Raw genomic sequence first — 26661 nt, forward strand, 5'->3', positions numbered from 1 at the left:
AGCTACATCCTGACAACTGTCTGCTGAGCGGTAATTTGCAGCTCATTTAGCGCAAATCAACTGACCACGGCAGTTCTATGAGCTGTGGCCGAATCCTTCGCATTTAAAACAACGGCGGGGATTGGGGACCTATTGTATGACACGAATCGTGTTGTAGCCTTCCTGAATAAACTCTGGTAGTTTGGTCATGGCGAAGGTCAGGATATGTTGCTTTGGTACAATTTCTTCGTTTTCCGGTCTTAATTATTTGCACACAGATTACGTACTCTTCCTTCCATCCTTCGAAAAGTTCTCTCTCAGTTATTTGAAAGAGATCTTCATCCAATATTACGCCACGAACTGTGTTCAGTGAACGCCGCAGAGTATTAGGCGCTAGAACCTTTCCCAATGCTACGGCGTTGGAGAGATTGCTGAACTGTGTCTGGTCGCACAGCGTCCAGCAGCAGTTCACCAGACGCCATTTTCGTTGCCATGTATCCCGAACCCATTACTTCGGAGTGAGATTTCCCCAAAAGAAATGGTGATGCTGTAAAAAATGTTCTTCTCCATGTCTTCACTGTGCACAACATGGAACTAGGAGCTTTCTTTCGTTGCAGAAAAGATGTCCCTGTGGAGCACCACCTCTTTGGAAGGGGGCGACCAGGAAGCGGAAGACACGTTGATCCCATAACACAGATAATGTACGTTCGGCAGTGATGCCTGCCACCTTTCACCGACCCCAACAAAGGAACGCGACGACATGGAAACGGGAAGATGCGTACACGTGAGCAGTACACGATTGCTTTAACCCACGTTGGTCATCTCACACAAGCTTAACCCTTTCCACCAGAAAATTGGGTGTAGATGGAAGGGAGGATGAGAGAGGAAGGATTTAAGAGTAGAAGAGTAAGACGGAGACGTGGGCAAAGAGAGGGACAGGGAAAGATGACTGCCCATTTCCCATGGTTGCGTTAGCCCAAGGGTGCCGTCTACCTGAAGAAGAGGCACCGCTGCGTCTTCCGGGGCCCTTCGAGGAACAACCTCCCGTCATCGGCTCAACCCCCACGTATATACACTTTTCCCAAACCCCGGCGAAGCCACGCACGGCAAAACGGGGGTGGAGGTCTAAACCCCCCGTTATCTCGCGTCCCCGGTGTCTCCACACTCTAAACACCTGCAGGTCGAATTCGCAGAAGTCAGTACGAAAACAGGTAACATTCGTATACGTCAATACATTGGAAATGCCCAGGCACAAGGAGTTGAAACAATGACGACTCCCTCAACCTGTCGTCCATATTTAGGTGCTTCGACATGTCTGAAAGACGGACAAAAGGGGACAGGCGCGTACAAGTTTGGCCCTCTGCTCAAAACAACCAAACACGGTTTTTGCTTTATATTTTGTTTCACTGGTGTGACGTGTCGTGCCAACAACGAAAGGCCTTTATATGTAAGGAGAGGGTTTGCAGGTCCCCCTGGACAGACCAGTGAGTGCCGCGGCGGAGGAGACAAGCCGCCCAAGATGCGGAAAGCAATACTCTTGTTGTGTTGTGTGGTCGTTGCCTATGGTAAGCATAGACGTTGACTTCTAAGTCTGGCATTAAAATGTAGAGACGCAGAATTTATGTTTCGGCTCGCTGTCGTATCACAGAAGGTAAAAGGCGCAATACAAAGGCGGATGTACTACAAGCCTAAGATGCGCCCATTCTGGTTGCATGCATTTCCAAGGCCGCCTCTGATTTGCGCCATTTATGACGTCTGAAGTAGCTAAGCTTGTCAGCGACGCACTATACTTCTGTATCAACCTCCGCATTTACTCATAAAGCTGATTTAAAAACCATTGTTTGCAGTACTCCCCTAATATTTGAGTACTCGGCCTCAAACATACGCAAACTCCGCATTATTCACGCACTGCGAAAGTATGCGACGACGGGCTGTTTGGTATGGGATTTTCCGATGGAAAACAGCGGGAAATACGCGGACTGCGAGTAACAGAGCACGAGCGGTGACGTAAAAAAGCACGAGCACCGCTCTGCTCTTCGTGTTGTGGCCGCGAGGTGTACGCCTGAATATTCAACGACAGTAAGCGCAACACTGTGCTGTTTTATGCCTGGAAGTACGAAGCGTTCGTGATTTTCGTTGCGTATGTTTCGCTACAGACACACTGATATACTTTACTTGCGAGACCAGTGAGCCCGGCAACCTGCAACAGACTTCAGGCGCCGCTGAATTACACACACGTGTTTTGCAGAGTGTAAAACGAAATTTTATGCTATTTTAATTTTAAGCATATGTTGAAGGTGCTCCTTCCGTCTAAAGTCGCTCATTTCAATTAACCAAAGTTTACGATATGAAACGGGAAGCTTCTCTTGGGGTAAACCTACCTGCAGAGCTCCGTACGTCTCCGTTTATATATATATATATATATATATATATATATATATATATATATATATATATATATATTGTAAGAAACGAGACAGAGACAGCACCCGTTCCTGGGCTAGCTGTTCTATATTCTCCACCTCCTCTTCCTCTGCCCCCTGAACTCTCGCGGAAGCCGCCGAGCCCCAGTGCCGCTCTTGCTCCTCACAATATATATATATATATATATATATATATATATGTATATATATATATATATATATATATATATATATATATATATATGGGCACAAGTTCGGCCAAATTAAGAGTTAAGCATTTCCGAGTTCTGCTGGGGTCTTCTTCACCTTCACGACCACGTGACGTCTGTTGGAGGTGCTCGTTCGTCCATGTTCCGGACGCCCACACAGAGTCGGGATCCAAGTCTAAGTAGTCAAGAGGAAGAACTTAAAGACATCCCGGACCGTTGAACTAGCCGCCGGCAGCTAGGAGTCAAGCCAGAGCACGGACCCCTTCCAGGCAACGCCAGGCAACCTAACGCTGCGACCTCGACTGCAACGATGACTGCCCCAGTAGCCCCTACATCGATCCGGCTACATCAGCCCTGGGAGCCACCAACTTTCCACGGGTCATCGCTAGAAGATCCGGAGAGCTGGCTGGAAAGGTTCGACTGGGTCGCCGTTTTCAACAATTGGACCAGTGAATACAAACTACGGCACGTTTATTTCGCCCTAGAAGACACCACTCGGACACGGTTCGAGAACAGAGAAGCCACGCTGATGACCTGGGACCTTTTTCACGCCGCATTTCTGGGCAGCTTTGGCAGCGTCGTCCACAAGGCAAGAGCGGAAACCCTGTTGGAGACCCATGTACAGCTCCCGAACGAGAGCTTCGGGTTGTACAGAGCCGTCCACTTCTACCTTGAACACAGTAGAAGCGGCCAGCGCTCCGCGGAGCGCCTCTCCCGCACGCGTAAGAAAATACTGGCGCGCAAGCGCAATGACAGCTGTAGGCAGGGCCTTCTCCACGTCGTCTGCTAAAGCGCGGCGGCTCCACCGAATTGCGCTTGCTTTGCCGTGAAGCAAGCGCCGCTCTTCCTATGTGCGCACGCAAATCGAGAAGCGCAGCGACTGTGCCTTTTCTGCAAGCGATCGTACAATTAATAAAGCTCGCCTCATACATGAGCAACACTGTCAAGCCGCGCTGGCACTGCCACAACTAAGTTATTCAGCGAAACCGATAGAAGATTCCCGCAGCTCACACGACTGTTTTTGATCAGCCCGAAGTTGGGCGCCGCAAAATTGGTGATGAAAATTTCGTGTAAGGCCTGACATAACACCTTGCAATGTATGAAAATTTTGATTTGTTACTCACCTGTAAACAAAAGGATCTGACCAGTCCGCTAATCTTAGAGAATTGATAATATACCATACGGGTGTTACCAATAGCGCTGCTTTCATGTGCTACAGAATTTAACTCGCCAATATTCCGCCCTTATGTACTGCTCAATTACAACCGTGTTTCTTCCTTCCATTCATGCAGACAAATTAAAGGGACACTAAAGAGAAACCGGAAGTTGATCTTCGATGGTAGATTGTCTTATTACGATTATAACGGTACCATTGTTACGGCGAGCAGAGCTTTCGTAGCGAGAAAATAGCGAAAAACAAAACGTGGGTGGCGACGCCACCTTGAAGTTTCCGCACTATTCGCCGTGACATCACATGTTTTGAAGGCGCCTACTAGGGACTACGTAGTTTGTATTCGGTAAAAATGAAGTACATTGTCCTCTAAGGGGGCCATAGACTTAACATACAAAGTTTGGGGTAATTTTGTCGAGCCAATGGCGCCAAAATACGATAAATACACTTTGAAATAAATGACGTCACTGCGCGGAGATTTCGGCGCGAAATTTAAAAATGAAACTTTGAACTTGATGTTCTCCTCCATCAATAAACCTATGATGGCGAAATTAACGGCATTAGAGTTTTCAGAGCACAATTTATCGATCTAAACCGATTCATTGTTTCTCTTTAGTGTCCCTTAAGGGATCATTCTAATCAAGTTTTCAGCTGTACTCATAAGGGGCAATCAGTGCAACAAAGAAGCGCTGATCACAAATCTTTACTTCTCTGAACAGGTGCAGAATAAAGCTTCATTCCCTTTTTGTCTCTGGGCGACACAAGGCCCGCGTATCACTTCATATGCTGCATATGTTCGGTAGAACTTCATTCCAGTATTGCCTCCCGACTGAAGGACAATGCCGAAAGTGCCGGAAGACGAAAGACTACGCATCATAGATTTATGCCTGAGAGAATATTCTCAACGTGCTATATGTGCGACGACAAACCGTCCTCTTGCAACAGTGAACCAAATTATTCAAGCGTACCGGAATGAAGGACGCATTGGAGACGCCCCTCGGCAGCCCCGTCGCCGGGGGACTCCAAAGAACGAAGACCTGCACACAGGGGCGGCGCCAGAGGGGGGGCGGGTTTGTTGGGGCTGGAGCCCCCTCCCCCCCAAAAAAAAAGTTCCGCATGCCACCGCCCCTGCCCCTCCAAGAGCAAGCATAGTAAAAACACAATGCATATGTTCCCAGCCTCCCTGCCCCCCTGAAGGAACTCACTTGTCGTGGGTGCCCCCCAGCAAAAAAATCCTGGCGCCGCCCCTGCCTGCTAACTGTAGCAGCCGTAGCGGAAAAACCAAAAACTACAGTCCGAGAAGTGCAGGCTGAGCACGGGCTCAACCACGTTTCGACTACAACCGTGAAGCGCCCCCTCTTTGAAGCAGGACTTAAATGCCGAACGGCTGCCAGGAAGCCGGTCATGCGAGCTGAAAATAAAGCGAAGCGGCTCCACTTTGCTGATGATCACGCCCGCTGGTCTGCAGCTGACTGGAAACGCGTGGTCTTCACGGATGAGCCCACTTTCACGACTCGGTGGGATCACAGAATACGAGTTTGGCGCCCCATGAACACGCGGTATGCAAAGCAGTGCTTGTAAGCTTTCGAGAGGCTGTCGTCTTCGTGCAAATTTTAGCCGCTGCTTTTAGCAGCGCTAGTTATCTGTGAATTACTATGCAGTTCGTGGTAATACTTTTAAGATTACAAGTTAGCCGCGAAATATTGTCAAAATCTTCTTTTGATTACTTAATGCAAGGTGCGCGTGATATCCAGCACGAGTTTAACAGACACTGAGAACAGCTTCTGTAACTTTCGTTGTTATCTAAAAACACTAAACAAAGTTCTTATTTAAAAGCACTTAACCGAGTGTATTTTTTTGGTACGCGTGATGAAAAGTGTATGTATATATAAGCAAGTTTATATTGAAAATTCTCCGTAACCCTATTTCAACTCACTAGGTAAGCCGGGAAGGCGAGTCTCAATTTCAAAGTTGAAGCACGTATGGCCCATAGCTTTCGGGAAGCTCGCCTGAAAACCTCTGCAGACGACCCGCGGGCAAACTGGTCGGCGACATCGGGCTCTCGGGCCTAGTCTTCTAAAGCTCGATGTCTCTATTCTTATGGGAACTTCATTTTGCCTTCGGAGTTTCTTTCATCATACCCATGACACAATGAAAAATATGAGTAGCTGTAACGATTGTTTAGTCCCGGTTCCTAATGTCACCAAGGCAACCAGAATGACATCGCGTATCATTGGCTCTGTCAGTACCTTGTCGCTCTACTATTTTCGGCGTTTAAATGTTGTAGCATCATGAAGCCCAACTTTCTCCGTTAATAAACTATATATGTTCATCTCCCGCAGGTATATGCCGCGATACATACAGCGAGTAGCCGCCAGTGGGCGACGTCCGGTGACTGTCTAGGTGGAAATACAAAGCATGACCTCGGTCCTCTCGTCAGGGTGCATGGCCGTTTCACGGCTGAGAGCTATTGCTCCATTCTAGACAATGCGGCGTTGCCATTCCTTTTGGGGAAGCGTTTCCAGATGGAGATTTCATCCATTAGCAAGACTACTCCGCAATAACAAGTGCAAGCTGGCTTCCTCTTGCCTGCAGCAGCGTCGGGTTGCCGTGCTGCAATGGCCACCGTAATCCCCAGACATGAATATCATTGAGCACATGTGGGGAACATGAAGGCAGCTTTGCGCTCCCACAGCCTACACGGCTTGTCGTAGGACAACCTATGGTCAGCAGTGCAAGATAGCTGGGAGGAAGCCAGGGCAAACGTTGCGATATGCGACGCCCTGTGTTCGTCTCTTCCGGATCGTATGAGGGCGGTGATTGAAGGTCATAGTGATGCCACCCGCTTCTAAACAATCCAATTTAAATTATCTAAGTAAAAAGTTGAGCTAAGTGAAAAGACATTTCTAAGTGTCCCAGCATTTTATTTTTATTTTCAGATAAGTTTGAACTGAACTTTGCTTTCTTTCATTTCTTGACCACATGAGAATAAACCATGGTTATGCACTTTTCTATGAGTTCGTTCTAATGCACTTCACTGTAAACGCTGCGTTGCTACAGCGTGCACAATTAAAATAATAATAATAATAATAATATCTGGGGTTTAACGTCCCAAAACCGCGATATGATTATGAGAGACGCCGTAGTGGAGGGCTCCGGAAATTTCGACCACCTGGGGTTCTTTAACGTGCACCTAAATCTAAGTACACGGGCCTCAAACATTTTCGCCTCCATCGAAAATGCAGCCGCCACAGCCGGGATTCGATCCCGCGAGCTTCGGGTCAGCAGTCGAGCGCCATAACCACTAGACCACCGTGGCGGGGCCAGCGTGCACACTTAATACCTTGCATAATGCACCCAGTTATTTTTTTATTTTGGACTTTGCGGCGCCCAACTTTGGGCTGATCAAAAAGCAGTCGTGTGAGCTGCGGGAATATTCTGTTTGTTCCGCTGAATAGCTTAGTTGTGGCAGTGCCAGCGCGGCTTGAAAGTTCTCCTCATGTATGGGCCGAGGTGTATTACTTGTACGATCGCTCGCAGAAAAGGCACAGTAGCTGCGCTTCTCGAGAACCGCGGCGGCTACTGGATTTGCGTGCGCACATAGCAAGAGCAATGCTTCACCGCAAAGCAAGCGCAATTCGGTGGAGCCGCCGCGCTTTAGCAGACGACGCGGCAAAGGCCCCGCCTACAGCTGTCACTGCGCTTGCGCGCTAGTTTCCGAAGCGTCCGGGAGAGGAGCTCCGCGGAGCGCTGGCCGCATGGTGCCCTGTTCAAGGTAGAAACGCACGGCTCTCTACACCGAAGAAGTGACCCGATTGTTCCGGCACGCCAACCCCGCTATGTCAGAAGAGAGAAAGCTTCGTTTCCTTATGCGGGGAATGAAGCAAGAGCTCTTTGCCGGACTTGTGCGCAACCCGCCAAAGACAGCCAAGGAGTTCATTTCGGAGGCCACAACGATTGAAAAGGCCCTAGAAATTCGTACGAGGCAATACTACCGCCGCATGCCGACGACGAACTACGGGGAAGCACATGCGCTGGACACCGACGACCTGCGTGAGACGATCAGGGCGGTCGTGCGTGAAGAGCTGCGAAAGATGATTCCTGCATCGCAACCCCAGGTCCACTCCATAGACGACGTCATTCGCAAGAAACTTCCGCTGGGAGCATCCGCTGGGAGTTGCAGTACCGCCGCAACCTGAGGCGCAAGCCATGAGCTATGCTGCCGTTGCACGCCATGCTGTCACCCCTCCGCGCATTCACCAAAGCCCCGCGCCGCAGCAGTTCCGTCGCCAGACGCAGCCGTACCTCCGACGCCATCCCGCTCGCCTGCAGGCTAACGCTACGCCCCTCGAAAGACCGACGTTTGGCCTGCCCCTGACAACCCACCGCTCTGCTATCACTGCGGGGAAGCCTGCGACGCCTACCGCAGCGGCCAATACCGCCAGATGGACTTAAGTGACTTCGCCGTCAACGCACCGCCTCCACAGCGTGTTGAGCAGCCACGCGATATCGCCGACTGCTTGGCCACCAGTGAGTGGGCACCTCGACGTACGTCGCCTTCGCCGTCGCCTGGACGCTACCGGGTTATCAGCTATGCTAGCCGGTCGCTATCCAAGGCGGAAGCCAACTATTCTGCAACAGAAAAGGAGTGTCTTGCCATCATCTGGGCTACATCCAAGCTTCGCCCTTACCTCTACGGCAGGCCCTTCAAGGTTGTGAGCGACCATCACGTCTTGTGTTGGCTAGCTAACTTGAAGGACCCTTCAGGTTGCCTCGCACGGTGGAGCCTAAGACTTCAAGAATTCGACATTACCGTCGTTCACAAGTCCGGAAGAAAACTCTCCGACGCCGACTGCCTGTCTCGTGCCCCCGTCGACGCACCGCCGCAGGACGACCGCGATGATGACTGCTTCTTGGGAGCCATAAGTGCCGATGACTTCGCTGAACGACAGCAAGCCGAACCGAAACTCAGGGGCCTTGTGGAATACCTCGAGGGCAGGACCGTCGTTCTTCCGAAAGTATTTAGGCGAGGATTGGCGTCATTTTGCTTGAAAAACGACGTCCTCGTAAAGAAGAATTTCTCTCCGGCCCAGGCCAACTTTCTTATCGTTGTACCTTCGGCACTGCGAGCAGGATTTCTGCAGACTCTGCACGAGGATCCGACGGCTGGCCACCTCGGATTTTTCCACACGCTCGCGAGGATACACGAAAAGTACTACTGGCCACGCCTTACCGCCGACGTCGCTCGCCACGTACGGACATGCGGGGACTGTCAGCGACGTAAGACACCGCCGATAAGGCCAGCAGGACTTCTGCAGCCCATCGAACCACCTCGCTCACCGTCTCCATCAAATAGGTACGGACTTACTAGGGCCATTCACTAAGTCGACTGTCTGAAACAAATGCATTGTCGTAGCTACCGACTACCTCACCCGCTACGCCGAAACGAGGGTCCTGCCAAAAGGCGGTGCCGCCGATGATGATGATTAGTGGGGTTTTGTGGCGCAAGCGTCATGGGTGGCCACGGAGCGCCATGTCTTCTGTGTGGTGTTGGCGATGACCAGTGATTTCGATGACAGGGTGTACTATGGCTGTAGAGAGGCCTAAAATCACGCGCTATAAATAAGCGTAAAAGGGGTGTATACAGTATAAAATTATGGCACTGACAAGTGATGTGATCTATGGGTGTGGGATGAAGGAGCAGTGCCGCCGAGGTAGCTAAGTTTTTCGATAGAACATCTCCCCGCATCATGGTGCCCCAGAAGTTCTTATCCCCGACAGAGGTACGGCCATTACTGCTGACCTTACTCAGGCAATCTTGAAATACAGCGAAACAAGCCACCGCCGGACCACAGCCTACCACCCACAGGCCGATGGCCTCACCGAGCGTTTAAATAAGACCATCGCCGACATGCTGTCCATGTACGTCGACCTTCGCATACAACACGGCTGTGCAAGAAACTACGCAGATGACGCCGTACAAGTTGGCAAACGGAAGGAACCCGGCAACGACAGTCGACACCATGCTACCCAACGTCACCGACGAATAAAATCTCGACGTGAATGTCCTTTATCGCGCCGAACAAGCCCGACAACTCGCCCGCCTACGCATCAAAAATCAGCAGACTACCGACAGCCGCCGTTACAATCTTTGATGAAGCTTCGTGGAATACTAGGCCGGCGACCGTGTTTGGGTCTGGACACCGATACGCCGACGTGGACTTAGTGAAAATCTTCTTCGGCAATAGTTCGCGCCATACAAGGTTCTTCGGTGTCTCGGCGCTCTAGAATACGAGGTCATCCCGGACGGCACCACGAACTCTCAGCAGCGCCGCGCACGACTTCAAGTCGTCCATGTCGTGCGCCTTAAGCCGCTTTATACGCGTTAGCGAACCTTAGGACTGCTTTTTCTTTAATAATTGTACTTTATTTGTGTATGCACTCCCCCCCCCCTCCTTCTATGTTCTGTTATGAGCATCGGAACGACGCTTTTTCAAAGGAGGGTAATGCCACGCGCTCTTCTTTTTGTCATTTTCATCTAACTAGTCTGCTGCACACGTAGCCGCCGCCTTGCGCAAGCCGTGCCCTAATGTCTAGGAACCTTCCAGATTATCAAGAATCTTCTTATAGGCTTGAGAGCGCAAACGCGAGCAGTTGAGATTACTCGCGAACTAACGCGGCCACCAGCGATAAGGCTCGAATCTTCGATGCTGCATGTATAAATGCCGACGCACCTTACGGCAGAGCAGATTATCCACTGCCGACGCTCTTTTCGCTGCTATCAGTATACTTCGTGCCTTACTTGCTGTTTGGCTTTCCGTTTCCCGGCCACAAGTTCGGCGAAATAAAGCGTTACGTATTTCCGAGTCCTGCTAGAGTCTTCTTCACCGTCACGACCAGGTGACAGTATTGTTGCCCGCTTGGGATAGTTCACGCCACTATGTTACGCGAGAAGGAGACCGAGGCTAATAAGACTAAAGGGGCCGTTTATTTGGTCGCGAAAGTGAGCGCAGGAGCGGCCAGCAGGTTGAATATGCCAGCGTCGCCGTCGTCTCTCTAGCTCCCTCGGAGCGGCCAGCACGGTGATCCGCCTTCGTTTTCTTATTCCACATGCGTACCAATACTGAGATTGTGGATGACACTTTCAATAGATCGGTTGTAGGCTCATGGCAAGGCTCACCAGCAAATAAAAGCGGCTTGTTAGGCAAGAATTAGAAAAAAGAAAAAAAGAGTCCCGTTTCTTCGCAATTCAATGTGTCGTCCAGCGAGTACTCTTGCAACTCCAGCTTCTCGTTGCGGCAATCTTCAATTACACTCACGTCGACAGCTGCGCTTTTGCTACACATTCTACAACTTACGTCGAACCATTTTTGCAATTGTGCAACCAGTCATTGCTAACGTTGGAATCTTGAATGCGTATTTGAGTGGCCATGGCTGCTGCATTGAGGAGGCCCCCGAAAACGGGAAACTTTCTAGCCGCTGCTGATTTTAGACATACGATCAGACCCTCCTCGACAATGGCCTAACTTCCTTGGCTTCTATTCTATTGCCAAGGACCAGTTGACTTTGCCGCCGCCCCCAAAATCTTTTCCTTTTTTATGTACTCCGAAATTGTCTGCATTGAAATTGAAAACTCTTCAGGGATGTCTACCTGCGATCAGTAGCTTCCAATGGCTCGAAAATGCTTATTTTTTCGTCAGCGACGTCATGAGGTACTTGACTCGCTTCACCATAGCTCCTACCGGCGATTCGCAAGGCAAACACAACGTATGATAACACAGAGGCAAACGGTCGAGGTAGTGTTAGCAGCGACGCTGTAGCCCTTTTCTTGGATACCGTGATTAATAAGTAAAACGAAGTGCAGGCGCACGTACCAAAGCAAAAAAATAGCTTTACTCGACGTTTCGAACGGGGACTGAACTCTTGAAAGAGATCGGTCTCAGGTCACACCTGGAATAAATGTTTTTTTTCTATATCCACTTGCTCTTCTCTTATATATGTAAATGAACAAAAAAGGATCATAAGCTGCTAGCCTTAAACAGGTCAAGACAACTGTATCTTACATGGTTCGTGATTATATATCTTGCACAGTTCGTAAACAAAAGAACTGAAAACTTTAAATCTACCCACTACGAGCAAACTAGAAAGTAATACTAATTACCACTTTAATAAACCCTGTATATTAAATTTCGTTTTTTTGTGGCCAGGCGCAATTTACTGTAATTACCACGCTCGCTTCACTCTTACAAAGTGGGCTTACTGCAGCGTTTACACTGCCTCCTCAGCGAGGATTGATGCATGACGGCGCCTAAAAGTATACATAGTTTCAGCAAATCGAAGCTCACCTATTTCGTCGCTTTGAATAAATAGCATGCACTCGAAGATTTAAGGCGCACCGTATATGAGCTAAGAGAAGTCTTTCTCGCTTTACTATTTTTTGGTACAGGTCAGCAGAAAGGCGGTGCTTCTGCTGGGCTATTCGGAGCAGGACGAAATGAAATTGGTGGTGGACTTGGACAAGCTGGCGACGGAATGGGACCAGGAGGACCAGGAATGTCAGGAGGTCTAGGAGTGGGTGGACAGCCACAGCTCAGGCAGCCAGAAGGGCTAGGCGCAGCACAAGGCGGTGCAGGCCTCATAGGATATCCTTCCGGATATGGACAGCAGGACCTCTTCACCCTGCTACTCCGCCAGATCATGTTGGCCTACGGGGCAGACCCGCTGAAGCTTCCCGACACGACCATACCATTCAGCGGTATCCTGCGCATGTCGGGCACCGTGCACACCTACAACTCCTACGTATTCGGCCTATCTCACGTAATCCGCACTGGCCCTTGCGTAGTGAAGGCCGACAACACCGGAATGCGTCTTCGCCTCGACCTGGGAATCAACAACGTGTTCGGCAACACGTCAGCCACCGTGAAGATGGCAAACAGCAAGACAAACAAGCATCGCGTGCAGTTCACTGTTTTTGTCAGGCAAGCCAGGGCCATCCTCGAAATAGCGCAGTAAGTAAACCTCCTTGTAAGAGTAAAATCATACTCAGTGCAAAAATAGGGTGCACTATACAACAGGAGCAAGAGAAGAGAACGTAGAGGAGTAGTTTAGCGAGAACCCACACTGTGTAGGTCGTACATCGCACAAACAGACATATTTCGTTATTTCTGATGAAATTATCAAACATTTGCAAAGTATACCACATATCTCTAACACGAAAGAAAATCTTGGCAGATAGCACACGCGTATCTATTGCCACCACCTGATGCTACGTCTGCCCTATTGGCCAAGTCTTTGCATTTTCTTTAATCTCAAATGATTTAGCGCGACCGTAAATGAAAATTACGAACAAGAATATTTGCGGAGATTACCTTGAGTTTCTTGCAAAATGTGCACGCACTAATTTCATACCATCAATGGCGTTCGACGTGGCTGGAACACGTGTAAGTTCTACGACACCAGAATTTCAGAAGTTCGTCATTTTGTTTCAGCAGTATCTCACTTAAGACAAATGGAAATATCCTGCCGTATTTGAGGCGAAACATTAAAAGGTATCACTGCAGTACAAACCTCGCATAAACAACCAAAGAACTGCACTCTAAACTCGAGGAGCGTGTGTTGAGGGGCTAGTTGGTAAGACATATTATGAAAACTTAAACTGCGCTTAGGACGAGAAACCAGAGTAGAAGCAGACAGGACGAACGCAGACTAACAACTGATTTAATGAAATCACATTAATTTCCCTCGTGGAACAATGCGCGTGCGCAAAATCAGTCATGACCGCGTCACGAAAGCACACTCCCCCACCAAGACACCTATCTACGTAAGAAAATCAATCTCTCTCCTAGAGAGATACACAGATGTATCGTTGACGCACTTATCTGGGCCATGCCTAACTATCCACGAGGCTTCCAGGATTTCACGTGCCCTCTGGCCCTTCGCTCGCCCTAGCAGCTTCGTGCTACTAAAAATGCGCTTGCACTTCTTCGCACATGTGCTACTGTTAAGGCGTTTATTGACAGCGGGATTGACGGCGACGATGCACAACGACAGAGCGCAGACTCGCAGACTCTCACGAGCACGAGCACGAGGGGCGTGCTCTCCGAGGGTAGGCGAAGAGGGTGACCCACTAGGAGGCGCTTGAGAGGACGACCCATTAGAGCGTTCCAATGCTTCTCTACAATTACCCCGGGTACGAAAAGGGAGCTGCCTGGCGACCTAACAGCTGGTCACTATGAGCGGATCATGCTAGGGCTTGAGGCGCTCCACGTTGACAATGTCGCGCCCTCGACGGCGCATGTCGGAAGATGGTTCAATAGGTTCAATCAGGTAGTTGACCGGGGATGTGCGTTCGACGACACGGTAGGGGCCTTCGTATTTTGGTAGTAGTTTGGAAGAGAGGCCAGTTGCAGTGGTAGGAACCGAGAGCCATACGAGCGCTCCAGGGAGGAACGTGGGTGCAGAAGTGTTGGTGGCAGTGCGAATGCTCTTCTGCCGCTCTTGGTCCTGCGTAGTAAAGGTCCTGGCTAGCTCGCGACAGTCCTCAGCAAGTCTGGCTGTGGCAGAAATAGGCGCACACTCCGATCGATCCGGCGTGTATGGAAGGATTGTGTCGATTGTGTGCGACGGGTGCCTGCCGTACAATAAGAAAAAGGGTGAGAAACCAGTGGTGCTTTGAGGGGCGGTATTGTAGGCGTAGGTGACGAAAGGCAGAATCGAATCCCAATTTGTGTGATCGGCGGCGACGTACATCGATAGCATGTCGCCGAGCGTGCGGTTAAAGCGTTCGGTGAGGCCATTCGTCTGCGGGTGGTAAGCAGTAGTTTTGCGGTGAACAACGTTGCACTCTTTGAGGATGGCTTCGACGACTTCCGACAGGAAGACACGGCCTCGAACGCTGAGCAGCTCCTGGGGTGGACCGTGGCGCAGCATGAACCGGTGGAGCAGGAAGGAGGCTACATCGCGCGCTGTAGCCGCTGGGAGGGCGGCAGTTTCGGCGTATCGCGTAAGGTGGTCTACAGCGACGATGGCCCAGCGGTTACCAGCTGACGTCAGAGGAAGTGGCCCATACAAATCGATGCCAACGCGCCCAAACGGCCGGTCAGGGCAAGGTAAAGGTTGTAGACTTGCTGGTGACTGATGCGTTGAAGTCTTACGGCGCTGACAATCGATGCACGAGCGAACGAACTTCTGCACGTAGCGGTACATTCCTCGCCAAAAGTACCGTTGGCGAATGCGGTGGTATGTTTTCGATACCCCAGAGTGCGCACACTGCGGATCAGCGTGGAACGATTCGCATATGTCAGAACGGAGACTGTGGGGTATTACTAGTAGCCACTGGCGGCCGTCGGCGTTGTAATTGCGTCGGTGATGGAGGTCGTCGCGAATGTCGAAATGATGGGCTTGACGACGCAACGCGCGAGTGGATGGTGTTGCCGATGGATCAGTGAGCAAGTCTATCAGTGAAGCGATCCACTGATCCTTGCGCTGTTCGGTAGCGATGGTGTGAATGTCGATGGAGGAAACGGCATTGTGAGACGTTGAGCTGTGGGTATTGTCGGCAGTCAAGGGGGAGCGCGAGAGTGCGTCGGCGTCAGCATGCTGGCGTCCGTTGTGGTACAGCACGCGGATGTCGTAGTCCTGTAGGCGAAGTGCGCAGCGGGCGAGGCGGCCTGATGGATCCTTCAATGATGACAACCAGCATAGTGCATGGTGGTCGGTGACGACATCAAATGGGCAACCATGCAAATAAGGTCGGAACTTCGTAAGGGCCCAGATGATCGCCAGGCATTCCTTTTCGGTGACGGTGTAATAGACCGATCTCACCGCGAGTTTCACTACGCCACCGCTGCCGCAGTGCATGCCGGTACTTGTAGTACTCGGTACGTTCAGGTGCCTACAGCTGGTGCATTGGCGAGCTGCATTAACGAGCTTTAGCGGCCTTATTTGGAGGAATTGCGATGGTTGGGTTGACGTGCTGTGTACTGGAATGCTGCAACAGGAGCCTGAAGCAAAATGACTCGGATTTTGCGTGTTCTCAAAGGATTTCAAGCTCCGACAGGAATGTGTGCGACAGTCAACGAAGTCGGACGGAGAGGCAACTACCGCGCACTTTCTTGTTCAACGTGTTTGTGAACTCCCTGTGCATGATGCATCGTGGTTTAACAGTGCCCTATTGCGTCATAACAACCTTGCTGCGCGAACGATGGACCGATCAGCGACAGCAAAAGTTCATATAACGCCAGCTGGATCCCCTTGCCGGGCCCATCGCCGCCAGCGGCGACAGGTTGGATACAACGTCCTTTCCGGGCTCAACAGATATCGCTTTAATATATCGGAAGACCTAAACCGACCTCTCACCAAATGCGATGACGACTGTCAAGCGTCTAGCATGAACGAGACCTGTGATACAAGCCAAGATTATAACTGCATGCTGTGTACAGCTCGCGCCGTGGAGCGCACGGCGAAAACTCGGCCGTGCCGGTATCGCAGCCAACTCCGCCGCCGGGATTTCCTTCTTCCTTTCAATATGCGATATTATTGTGAACGCATCGTAAAGCGCGCAACAGCGGTAGCAAAGCTGGACTTCTTTATGAGCGTAGGCTATTAACCGTACACTGCCGTTTCGAACCGGTAGGCCTAGCGACGATACCGGCGCCGAGCCACCGGCTGAGGCCGCCGCCGCCAGCCGGAGCGAGCTACTGCTTATCCGCCGCAATGCGTGTGCCGCCAAAATCTCTTACTGACTCATCCGTCCCTTGTACAGCAGGAAATATTGTGCCATTCTCGAGATTTTCGTGATGTTAACCTTTGCCAAACGGCATGAGCGGCCAGTCACTGTTCAGCGGACGCGCCTCAACCTGCTTCACGGCGACCGTTTTATCTTCATTCACGTTTAACTTATTACTGTGATCAAAGTCCTGCGTTGACAACACAGTCTACATGGAAAGTGTCATTTCGACAAAATAAAAGCGCAATAGGCTTTTTTTTTTTTTGGTCCCCTTCGGCCTTTTTTTTCTCCTATTGTCGTATAGCGGATAGCTCTGCGCAGTTTGGGCAAGTTATTTTCCGGATACTGTAGCTTGTGTCGCTTGCGTGCTTGCGTTCACTGGAGAAGATATTTGCTCTCATGACGACGGGAACGTGATTTCTCTTTTTTATTACTACTATTTATTCAGCAAAACGAGGCAAGCTCGTCAACCCGACGAGACCACCTCGTCACACGTAAGCACTATCAACTGTTCTTTTTTTCTTTTAGCGCTCGGATGCAGTTAAGCTGAAATAAAATAACATACGTTGGAGGTGCGGACACAGTTTTCCACCGCGTTCAATCGTCTTGCGTGTCGAGGAATGGTGCAAAACGCCAATATACCTGAAACACGCAGCAAGCAGCCGCACCAGCAGCGCTCCGAGAACTACAACTAAGATGGCGACAGTGCCACTGTCGGAAACTCGCGCATGCGCAGATGGTCTGGTGGGATCGGTCTATTGGTCTCGGCTTTGGTAAGCGTACGACTTGCATATGCCACGACATATTCAGGGAACCCTGGCTTGCGCTGCGCAAGGACAGCGCCAAGGCCAACACCGCTGGCGTCTGTGTGTACCTCAGTAGGGGCCGTAGGGTCGTAGTGGCGTAGTATGGGAGGCGACGTCAACAAACGACGGAGCTTCGCGAAAGCTTCGTCACACTCTGACGACCACGAATTGAGTGGCCCAGTACTTCCGAGGAGCTTCGTCAGCGGCGATATGATAGTCGCGAAGTTTCGAATGAAGCGCCGAAAGTAGGAACACAGTCCTATGAAACTGCGCAGTTCCTTGACAGACGTAGGTTTGGGGAACTCGGTCACGGCCCGAAGCTTGGCGGGAATGAACAGGCAGGTGCTTCCCAGTGGCATCTCGTAACGAGTTCGAATGCTCCATTAAGCAAAGCGCTTATTATTATACCTCCTGGTCTGCCCCACATAGACCATCCCACAGGTCAGAGGAAAATCATACATCACTGCCATTCTTCATGGTACATACACACGCCTGTGTTTCACGCCACATCCATCGCTCTTTTCTTTACCTTTGTCAGAAATGGCGCACAAACGCGAGAACTTGCAAGGCGCTGAAAAAATCGCGTCAAACCCGAATCTTCCCGCTGCCCTTTTCATGCCACGGGACAGCCTCTGGACATATGGCGACACTTCAAACTTTCGCTTGTCTCTCTTTTCTGTTTCTTTTTCGCTGGCGCCAGTGGTACGGCGGCATACGACCTTCAAAAGTGATTCAGCTACAGCCTGAAGTAAAGCATGCGGGAAACCTGCATTTCGGGGACGATTAACCTGGGAAGAGAAACTATCTTTGACGTAATGGTGGCATGTTTTCTTAAAAGATGACCTGAAGCATGACGCCACAATGCCTCTCTTTACAAGATTCTCCTCGATTCCCCACGAGGACCTATTCCAGGCGTTTCGCAACTGTACTGAACGTTCTGGAATGGTGGCGTTCCAGAACACGAGTGGCGTCTCCGTGGGGGGTTTCTTGGAGCTGCTGGAAACATACCTTACCTCAACCATTTTGAGTTTCAAGGATAAGTTTTATGTACAAACACGAGGTATATGTACCGGTTCGTGCGTGGTGCCGGTACTCGCTGAAATTTAGATGCGAAGCATCTTATAGCGGAGTTCAAACCGGTGGTTGAGTGCGGCGTGACCACTCTAACTGCGCAAACCCTCTCCACACACCTCCTCTCCACTCCCCATCCCCCCTCTTCTCCTATCCACTCCCCTCTCCAGTACCCCTTTCTCCTCCCCTCTCCCTTTCACTCTCCACCCCCTCCCCTCACCACTCCTTCTCCAATCCCCCTCCCCTACTCCCTTCACTGCCCCTCTCCCCTTCCCTCATCCTCTCCATTACCCCTCTCCCCTCCCCCTCTGAAACGCGGGCTGTACATGCCGAAACGCTGCTTCGCATCGCCTCATGGTCCCCTTCTGCGGGAGATGGTGTGAACTTTTTTAGCCGGCATAGATTGCTCGTTATCTCGGATGCTTACCGTCGAATGCATTGTTCGTGTGTGTGGATACGTGGATGACTTTTTATTACTTGTAAATACTAATTCTGACGATGACCTTGAAGAGGTGGCGAAGCGCATTCTTGTGTCTTTTAAATCCACAGCAGAGAAATTGAATTCTACCGTTGAATTGCCTGACAATGCTTCTTTGCAGTTTTTAGATTTAAGGTTGTTTTTCAATGATCTCAAACACCTGTGCTGGTCATACTCGCCACGTTCAAATAAGGCCCTTTTGCCTTTTGAGTCCTCTCACTGTAAGCTTGTGAAGGGGGGCATTGCGGCGTCATGCTTTAGATCAACTTTTACCAAGTCATGTCACCATTATGTCAAAGATAGTTTCTCTTCCCAGGTTAATCGTTATCGTAATGCAGGTTTCCCCATGCTTTACTCCAGGCTGTAGCTGAATCACTTTTGAAGGTCGTATGCCACCGTACCACTGCCGCCAGCGAAGAAGAAACAGAAAAGAGAGACACGCAAATTGTTGAAGCGATGACTAATCTCCACAAGCTGTCGCATGGCATGAAATGGTGGCGGTAAGATTCGGGGTTGACGTTATTTTTTCAGCGCCTTGCAAGTTGTCGCGTTTGTGCGCTATTTCTGACAAAGGTAAAGAAAGTGAAACACAGAGGAGTGCATGTACCATGCAGAACGGAAGTGGTGTATGAATTTCCCCTGACCTGTGGGATGGTCCATGTGGGGCAGACCGGGAGGTGTATTAATAAGCGCTTAATGGAACACTCGAACTCATTACGGGATGGCAGTGGCAAGCACCTGCCTGTTCATTGTAGCACATGTGCGAAGAAGTGCAAGCCCATTTTTGAAGGAAGGAGGAGGAATAAACTTTATTATCAACCAGCAATTCAAGTTTTTTTGAAGGAAAGATTACTTTTTTTGTAAGACACAATATTAATGAGAACTAACAGACAATAATGCCAAGGAAAGTATATCGGGTTGTTATTTGTAGCGATTACAATATAAATGTGAAGAAAGTAAAGTGGACGAAAATATTATTGTCTGTTAGTTCTCATCAATGCTGTGTCTAACAAATAAAAACGCCCTTAAAAGTCATTTTCCTTTCTTCATTCATAGGAGGGTCTCGTTCTGTCTGACTTGATGCCTTCAGGTAGTATGCGAGGGATTATTGATCAGCCGCCGGCTCGTAAAAAGGTCACGTGCTACGTGACGCCAACAGGCAAAAAACGGTGTTCCATACTCGCCACCATGGCTGCGATCGGCGCTGACTAACACTCCTAGGTTTAAATGCACGTAGATACCCCATAAAGTGGATGAGGGGATGACCGCCGCCGTAGCTCAGTAGTAGAGAATTGGACGCGTTATTTGAAGGTCGCAGGTTCGATCCCTGCCGGCGGGAAGTTATCTTTTCGTCCACTTTACTTTCTTCACATTTAATCCTAAATGCTACAAATAACACACCCTATACCTTCCTTGGCATTATTGTCTCTTAGTTCTCATTAAGCCCATTTTTAGTCGCACGAGGGTTTTAGGGCGAGCGAAGGGCCAGAGGGCACGTTAAATCCTGGAAGCCTCGTGGATCGTTACGCATGACCCAGACAAGTGCGTCAGCGATACATCTGTGTATCTCTCTAGGAAAGAGCTTCATTTTCTGACATAGATAATGGTCTTGGTGGGAGAGGGTGCTTTCGTCACGCGGTCATGACTGTTTTTGCGCACGCGCATTGTTGCACGAGGGAAGTTTATGTGACTTCAATAAATCAGTTGTTAGTCTGCGTTCGTCCTGTCTGCTTCTACTCTGGTGTCTCGTCCAAAGCGTAGTTTATGTTTTCATAAAATGCGCTCTAAAGGCGTCCGTTATATAGACCCAAGGTTACATTTCTTTAGGAGGTCGATGCATCGCCCGGCATTAACATCGTTCGCCCGGCATTCGCATCGTGTTGAACCGGCTACAGAAGCCGGTGCGGACACGAAAAATTACATAGCCTCAGCTAAGTAATATTCCGATGTGCTATCGGTATGGCTAAAACACTATCTGCGTTGTCACGGCAGGTACTTCAGACAAGCCACATTTTGTAACTAAAAAGTCAACATTAATGCGTGTAATTATGCGTGTAACTTGCACTGAGTATTCAGAGCATGGCTACATTTCCGTTGAGGGGGGTACTCATATACGCAGCCCACGGATCTCTAGCCAGTGGCCCGGTACACACGTGATTGTCTTCGTCCCATATATTTCCTAACACGAAAGTGTTTTATCCCGGGGCTCACCACGGCTCCACTGACGTATTTCCTTCACGGATATGCTGTTGTAATATATGCACTAACAGACAGCAAAGAAAAAACTTGTAGTTTCGTTGCCGGGAGTCGAGCCTACGACCTCGCGCTCTACAGCGCGCTGCGCGAAACCACTCTGCCATTGAGCGTACGTTCTCCAGCTTACTAACGGCGTGCTATTTATACACACCATTGACCATTGGCGGTATTCAGAGCTCGGTGGCTTCAGCGTGGTCTTGTAATCACTAGAGAGATGGTGCGAAGTGCGAGGACGACGAGCTTTAAAGGTCGTCGCGCCGCGAGTTGCGATGCGAAGGCGCCTCTACAGGGGGTGTCTCTCGTGCGCGCGCGCTTATCTCGTCATGGGGGCGCTTTGTACTGTGCTTTTACCGCAAGTTTACATTGACGTTAGATAGAGCACGAAGGTCACTTCGCTCGCTGCAGCGGCCGCGTTTCCGAAAGGAGCGCGCTGCTCACACACAAAGAAGTAACAATTGTAACAGTTGTTCGCGCTCGTCCTGTGTATGTTCTTTTCGTGCGTTCTTTCTGCTTTAGAGCGCGCTGAAAGTTTCGAGCTGCTTGCCGTTCTTCGCGTGACATTACAATTTGTTGCTACGGCATTCATTCCTTCGCCCTTGTGGCGAAACAATGCATAATAAACGCTTAACTGTCCCTGTGAAGACACGTTTCACTTTCGTGTTATACCGATTCCTATGAAAGGAGGATCAGCCATGTTTTTTTTTAGTTTTGTTAGGTACGTTCGTGAGCTACGGATACTTTACTGTCCTGGAGCATTTTTTTTTTCTCCTGAGGCGCCCCATGCGGTCGCTATGTGTTCAACATAACCACAGAACAAAAACTCTAGAGTTCAAAATCGGCGTCAGATTTCAGTCATTCTGGAGATCGCTATCGATGTTTCTGGGAACGCGACTTCAATTCCCTTTCAGAAATGTCTCACATGTGATATGGAAGAGGGCCTTCATTCAAATGACATCCTTAGCTGAGATTTTGTTCAAACATCTTCCCTTGCTCCAACCGTGCTCACTTTCCAGACCATTGCGCGAGAATAAATTGCGTGGCCGTGGCTCGCTAGCTCAGGTGATATTGAGGCCCCTTCCGTAAAGCATAAGTTAGTCTTCGTTCCGCTACGCCTATTCATGCTGTGTTATGTTTCTGATAGGCAAAATAGTCCTTTATGAGAATAGAACATGAAGTATCACACGCTTTCTCTTCACTCTACATACGGCAGGCTTATATGGCGTTTTCTGCTATACTCATCAATTTGTTTGATATTACACGGACCTTAAACGTTATTTGCATATAACGCATGTACAGGTGCCGACAAAATAATTCGGAGCGCTGGACCGGTGGCCGCTCGTCGGCGGAGCACACCCGCGGAAAAATACAGCCATGATCTGCGCGTGCGCGGCATCCCTAGCAAGCAAGCCTCGCTCTCTAGTCTATGTAGGGAGGCGTTGCCTTGATTTGAAGACCATGCTGTTTGTCCCTCTTAGCGTTGCGACAACACATCCGGGGAGGATCGGGGCCTGTAGGCTACTGCGTGCTCGCGCTCTATGCAGCGGAATGTCTAAACGCACGCGAAATCCTCGCGGCGCGATCTAATTAACTATCAATTTGAACTTTCAATGAACTCTTAAAATTAATGAACCTAAATAAATCTTAATAATTATTCCTAATTGGCTGCGACCAGTCTTTTCACGGAGTTTTGATATTTAGTAGTCTTTATTGGTGTTCGCAATAAATAATTGCTTTTAATTAGAGGGAATTGCATTAATTTACTTAGTAATCCACTTTTGCAGGCTTTAGAAAGGTGTCGTTTCAGGTCCATGTTTCGGTCTTATTAATTACTGTAATTTCTTTGGAGTAGTCTTAGGACTCGATTTATTCTTGGTGCTTAATTACCTTTTACATGCTTCATTGAACTGTAGAGGTGTAGTATGCCTCCTTCTGAAATTTGCTACTGCAAGTGTTGTCGGGGACGGGTGACTGAGCGGTCACATTCCGCGACTAATAAACCAGTTATTCATTTCGCTTTCAAAGACGCCGATGCCGATTAACGCGCAAGAACACGCGCGTATGCTACACCGCGTGCACAGGAGCGCACATAGCGTTTCAAAGACCGCATCCGCACAGTCCCCCTACGAAACGCTAAAAGGCACCAAACTCTACTCCCTTGGAGCGAAGCAACGCCAATCTAGATGCGCTAGGGAGCGAGGCGAGCTGGCTAGAGTATTTAAGTACTATTTTCGCGAGGAATAAGCGAAGCTGAATATATGGGGCTGTTGAAATAAAGATGGAGCACACTGTACAGAAGTGGTTTGAGTCTAAAGTCAAACACAGAGACGCCCTATCAGACTGTAGTAAGGGAGTGGTACGCTCCGTCCATCTTTCTTGTGGCAGCAACTATATAGGTCAGATCGGCCGCTGTCTCAATAAAAGGTTAAACGATCACCGATTATCTATGAAAGGACAACCGTCAACTAACTTGTCAATGCATTATCGTAAGTTAAATTGCAGCTCGGATTTCCGAGAAACCAGAGCCACTGTGAGGCACACAGAACGCACGACTCATGAGCTTGTTGAAGCCTATTTTATTTCAAAAGCCTGAGATAGTTGTGTCACCAAGCCCTCATTACCATTACACCAAGCACAGATTGCCTATCTTGATGCGCAAATGTAGGAGTTTTCTGGTTTTTGAGCACGCGCGTGTGGTTCTTTTGTTTTTCTTCCTTCGTATTCTTCGCGTTTTCAATAAAAGTTTCAGTTGTTAGTGTGCGCTTGTGCTGTTCCTGTCTTCATTCGTCCACGTTTTTCGCTCCATTTCTTGATAATAGAATACCAAGTCGCCCAACAGTCCATTCTTCTTAGCTAGGGATATCGCGCGTGCCGCAGACCCTGGCACTACTTTTACACCGGCGCGCTCCGCCGACGAGCGGTCAACGCTCCGGCACTCCGAATTAATTTGTTAGTACATGTACAGTACACATCGTATTTATTCGTATTAATACGTTGTAATCACCAAAATCCAACCGCGGCCTTCCTGCATGTTTCGCAGAAATGGTAAGATTGCATTTCATTGCACATTGACGAGCTCGAGTGTTACGCTCGACGCTGGTCTACTTCCATACTTTGCCTTCCTCCCAATAATACGTTTTCTTATATTCACAGGTCGGGCCCGCAAGATATCCAGGTGACAAACTTCAAGATTATCTTTCTCAAAGGTTTCAAACTATTCCTCAAGCCACAGCAGTGTTCAAAGAGGCCAATCTTCCGCACATTCCTGCGAGCTGCGGAGGCCTTCCTTGATCGGTCGGTCAGAAAGCGCCTCGAACCCCTGGTGCGCAAGGCCATCGACCAAAACATCAAGGCCGTTCTGGTCTACTTGAGTCGGCAGGCACAACTCAGGCCCAAGCCACGCCTTTCGCCTGAGCTCTTTGCGAATGTACCGCAGGATATTGTGATTGGTAGGCCTCAAGACAGTGGGTTCCCATCAGGAGCAGGTGGGCCAGGTGGTGGAGGACCCGGAGGAGCGGGATCATTTGGAGGACTGGGCGGAGGGGGAGGCCCATCACCTGGGGGCAACATGCTCGCTGGAGGAGGATCGTCAGGCGTTGGTGGCGGCGCTGGTCCGCAAGGCATCGGTGCTGGGGGACGAGGATTCGGGCCTGGGTCTCAATTACAGGCAGGAGCAGACCTGTCGAGTTCGCTTTCTGGCTCTAGCGGCCAACAAAAGATTGGTATTGCCAAGGGCTTGTAAATTCTACGATCACGAATCTCAACAAACCTTTCTCTTTTTTTTTGCTTAAATAAAGGCAAACCTCTATATTTGGTGTTTATTACGAATGCGTGGAAAATGCTTCGTCACCTCCTCACAAGTTTCTAGTGATGGTTGCAGCCGTACGACTTTGGCAGGAACTCTTCATCAATGAGTTTTCATCGCGCCACCACAAAAAATACGGAGCCGCGATTTATTTAGTTACTTCATTTCTTAGATCGATAGCTCTACTCCCGGTAGAAACACAGAAAACGCCTGCCTGCATGAATCTGACTTTCATGCTCACCATCATCGCCCTGACTACGCCCCCTGCAGAGCAAAGGCGTCTCCCTTGTTCCGCCAAGCAACCCGGTCCTGTGCTTGCGGCGGCCACGTTATACCCAACCTAACCGTCTGCCCACCTAAATTTCTGCACCCCCCCCCCCCCCCCGCGGATTTGCGTTCTCTTGCAATCCAGTCTTGTTACTCTTAATGACCAGTGTTTATCTTGCCTACGCGCTACATGGCCTGCCCATATCCATGTCTTCTTTTTGATCTCGACTAAGATATCCTTAGCACCCGTTTGTGCTCGCCAAGCAGTTTGTGCTTCATGTTCAGCCAAGGTCAAAGCCGGCGAAAGAATAAAGCGATACGCTAGGGCGGCCGGTTGCGAAAACAAACAGCGGCTCAAGATGAGCCTTTCGTGCCGCCACCGCCAGAGGCGCTGGCTGCATCCATATTCAACGCGGCGCATTCAGCGGCTGCGTGTTGTTGCGCATTACAACACGTTGGCTTCCTTGTCTAGGCGCGTAGTCGAAGCTTGTAGACTTCTCGTTCTTGCCCAAACCAATACCGCGAGATGGCGCACTGTTCTCGCCCGTCAAGCCTGGCTCCAACATTCCCGCTTCGTTTGAATAAAGTTTATTTCCCCCGCCGACATTTCTCTGGCGCATCAGCGCGTTGATCAGATGATTCTTTCCACGCGTATGGCCTGTCGTTGCAACGCCGGCTAACGAGGCTGTGTGGCAGCTGCTTATAGATGTTCTGTGGCCGCTTCGCCATAACTAGACGTGGAGGATTAAGAAGGAGCAGCGGGGCCGTCGGGCCGTGATGCTCACAAACTACCCCTCGAATCACTTCGTTTCACCGCGTTCAACCAGGGCAATTATTCTGAAACATCGCTGCATTTTTAAAGTTATCTCTTTGTAGTTTTCAACATTCCGTGTTCAAACACGTAGGTGTCAGATGTGGTAGCGTGAAATGCCATCACCACCGATACCTGTCAATGGTGATAATGAACAGGGGCGTAGACAGAAATTTTTTTCGGGGATGGTTCAACCATACTTTATGTACGCTCGTGTGTGCGTGTATATATACGCAAGCAAAACTAAAAAATTCCCGGGGGGGGGGGGGGGTGTTGGCTACGCCCCTGATAATGAAGCTGCCGAAAACAGAGAGCTCCAAAGCCACATCGCGATGGCCGACAACCTCATGTTTTAAGTTCGCGCCAGTGACGCTGGCCAAGCTGACCGACACAAAGAAAACTGCTACTTCAACACCGCAGACTCAGAATTGGCCGCTTCGTTCAGTCACATCAGCGCGCATGCTGTTCATCATCATCTGCAAGCAAAGGTACGTATTCAGCATATTTGTTTTTTAATTTTTTTTTTTGCACTTAAACGTGTTGCCACTACTTCGTCAATAGCGTCCCTCTAAAATTCGACGACAACTTAAGCATTTCTAAGCGCAATATATGCGCCCACAAGGCAGCCGTCACTTATTGTGCGCAAGCTGTCTCATATACC

General features: G+C 49.6%; 1 protein-coding gene across 1 annotated transcript; it reads left to right on the forward strand.

Moving 5' to 3' along the window:
- The first annotated feature begins 1457 nt into the window (after positions 1-1457).
- On the forward strand, positions 1458-24925 carry LOC119386815 (glycine, alanine and asparagine-rich protein). Its single transcript, XM_037654087.1, has 3 exons — positions 1458-1544; positions 12229-12790; positions 24271-24925. Exons 1-3 carry the CDS (start codon positions 1499-1501, stop codon positions 24857-24859), a joined length of 1197 nt encoding a protein of 398 aa, XP_037510015.1. The 5' UTR covers positions 1458-1498; the 3' UTR covers positions 24860-24925.
- The last annotated feature ends 1736 nt before the right edge of the window (positions 24926-26661 follow it).

This window comes from Rhipicephalus sanguineus, chromosome 3, assembly GCF_013339695.2.
Source record: "Rhipicephalus sanguineus isolate Rsan-2018 chromosome 3, BIME_Rsan_1.4, whole genome shotgun sequence".
Taxonomy (NCBI): domain Eukaryota; kingdom Metazoa; phylum Arthropoda; class Arachnida; order Ixodida; family Ixodidae; genus Rhipicephalus; species Rhipicephalus sanguineus.

Coding starts and splice junctions, on each gene's coding strand:
- LOC119386815 (XM_037654087.1), top strand. CDS start 1,499: ATGCGGAAAGCAATACTCTTGTTGTGTTGTGTGGTCGTTGCCTATG. Junction 1,545..12,228: donor TTGTGTGGTCGTTGCCTATG/GTAAGCATAGAC, acceptor TTTTTGGTACAG/GTCAGCAGAAAGGCGGTGCT. Junction 12,791..24,270: donor GCCATCCTCGAAATAGCGCA/GTAAGTAAACCT, acceptor TTATATTCACAG/GTCGGGCCCGCAAGATATCC.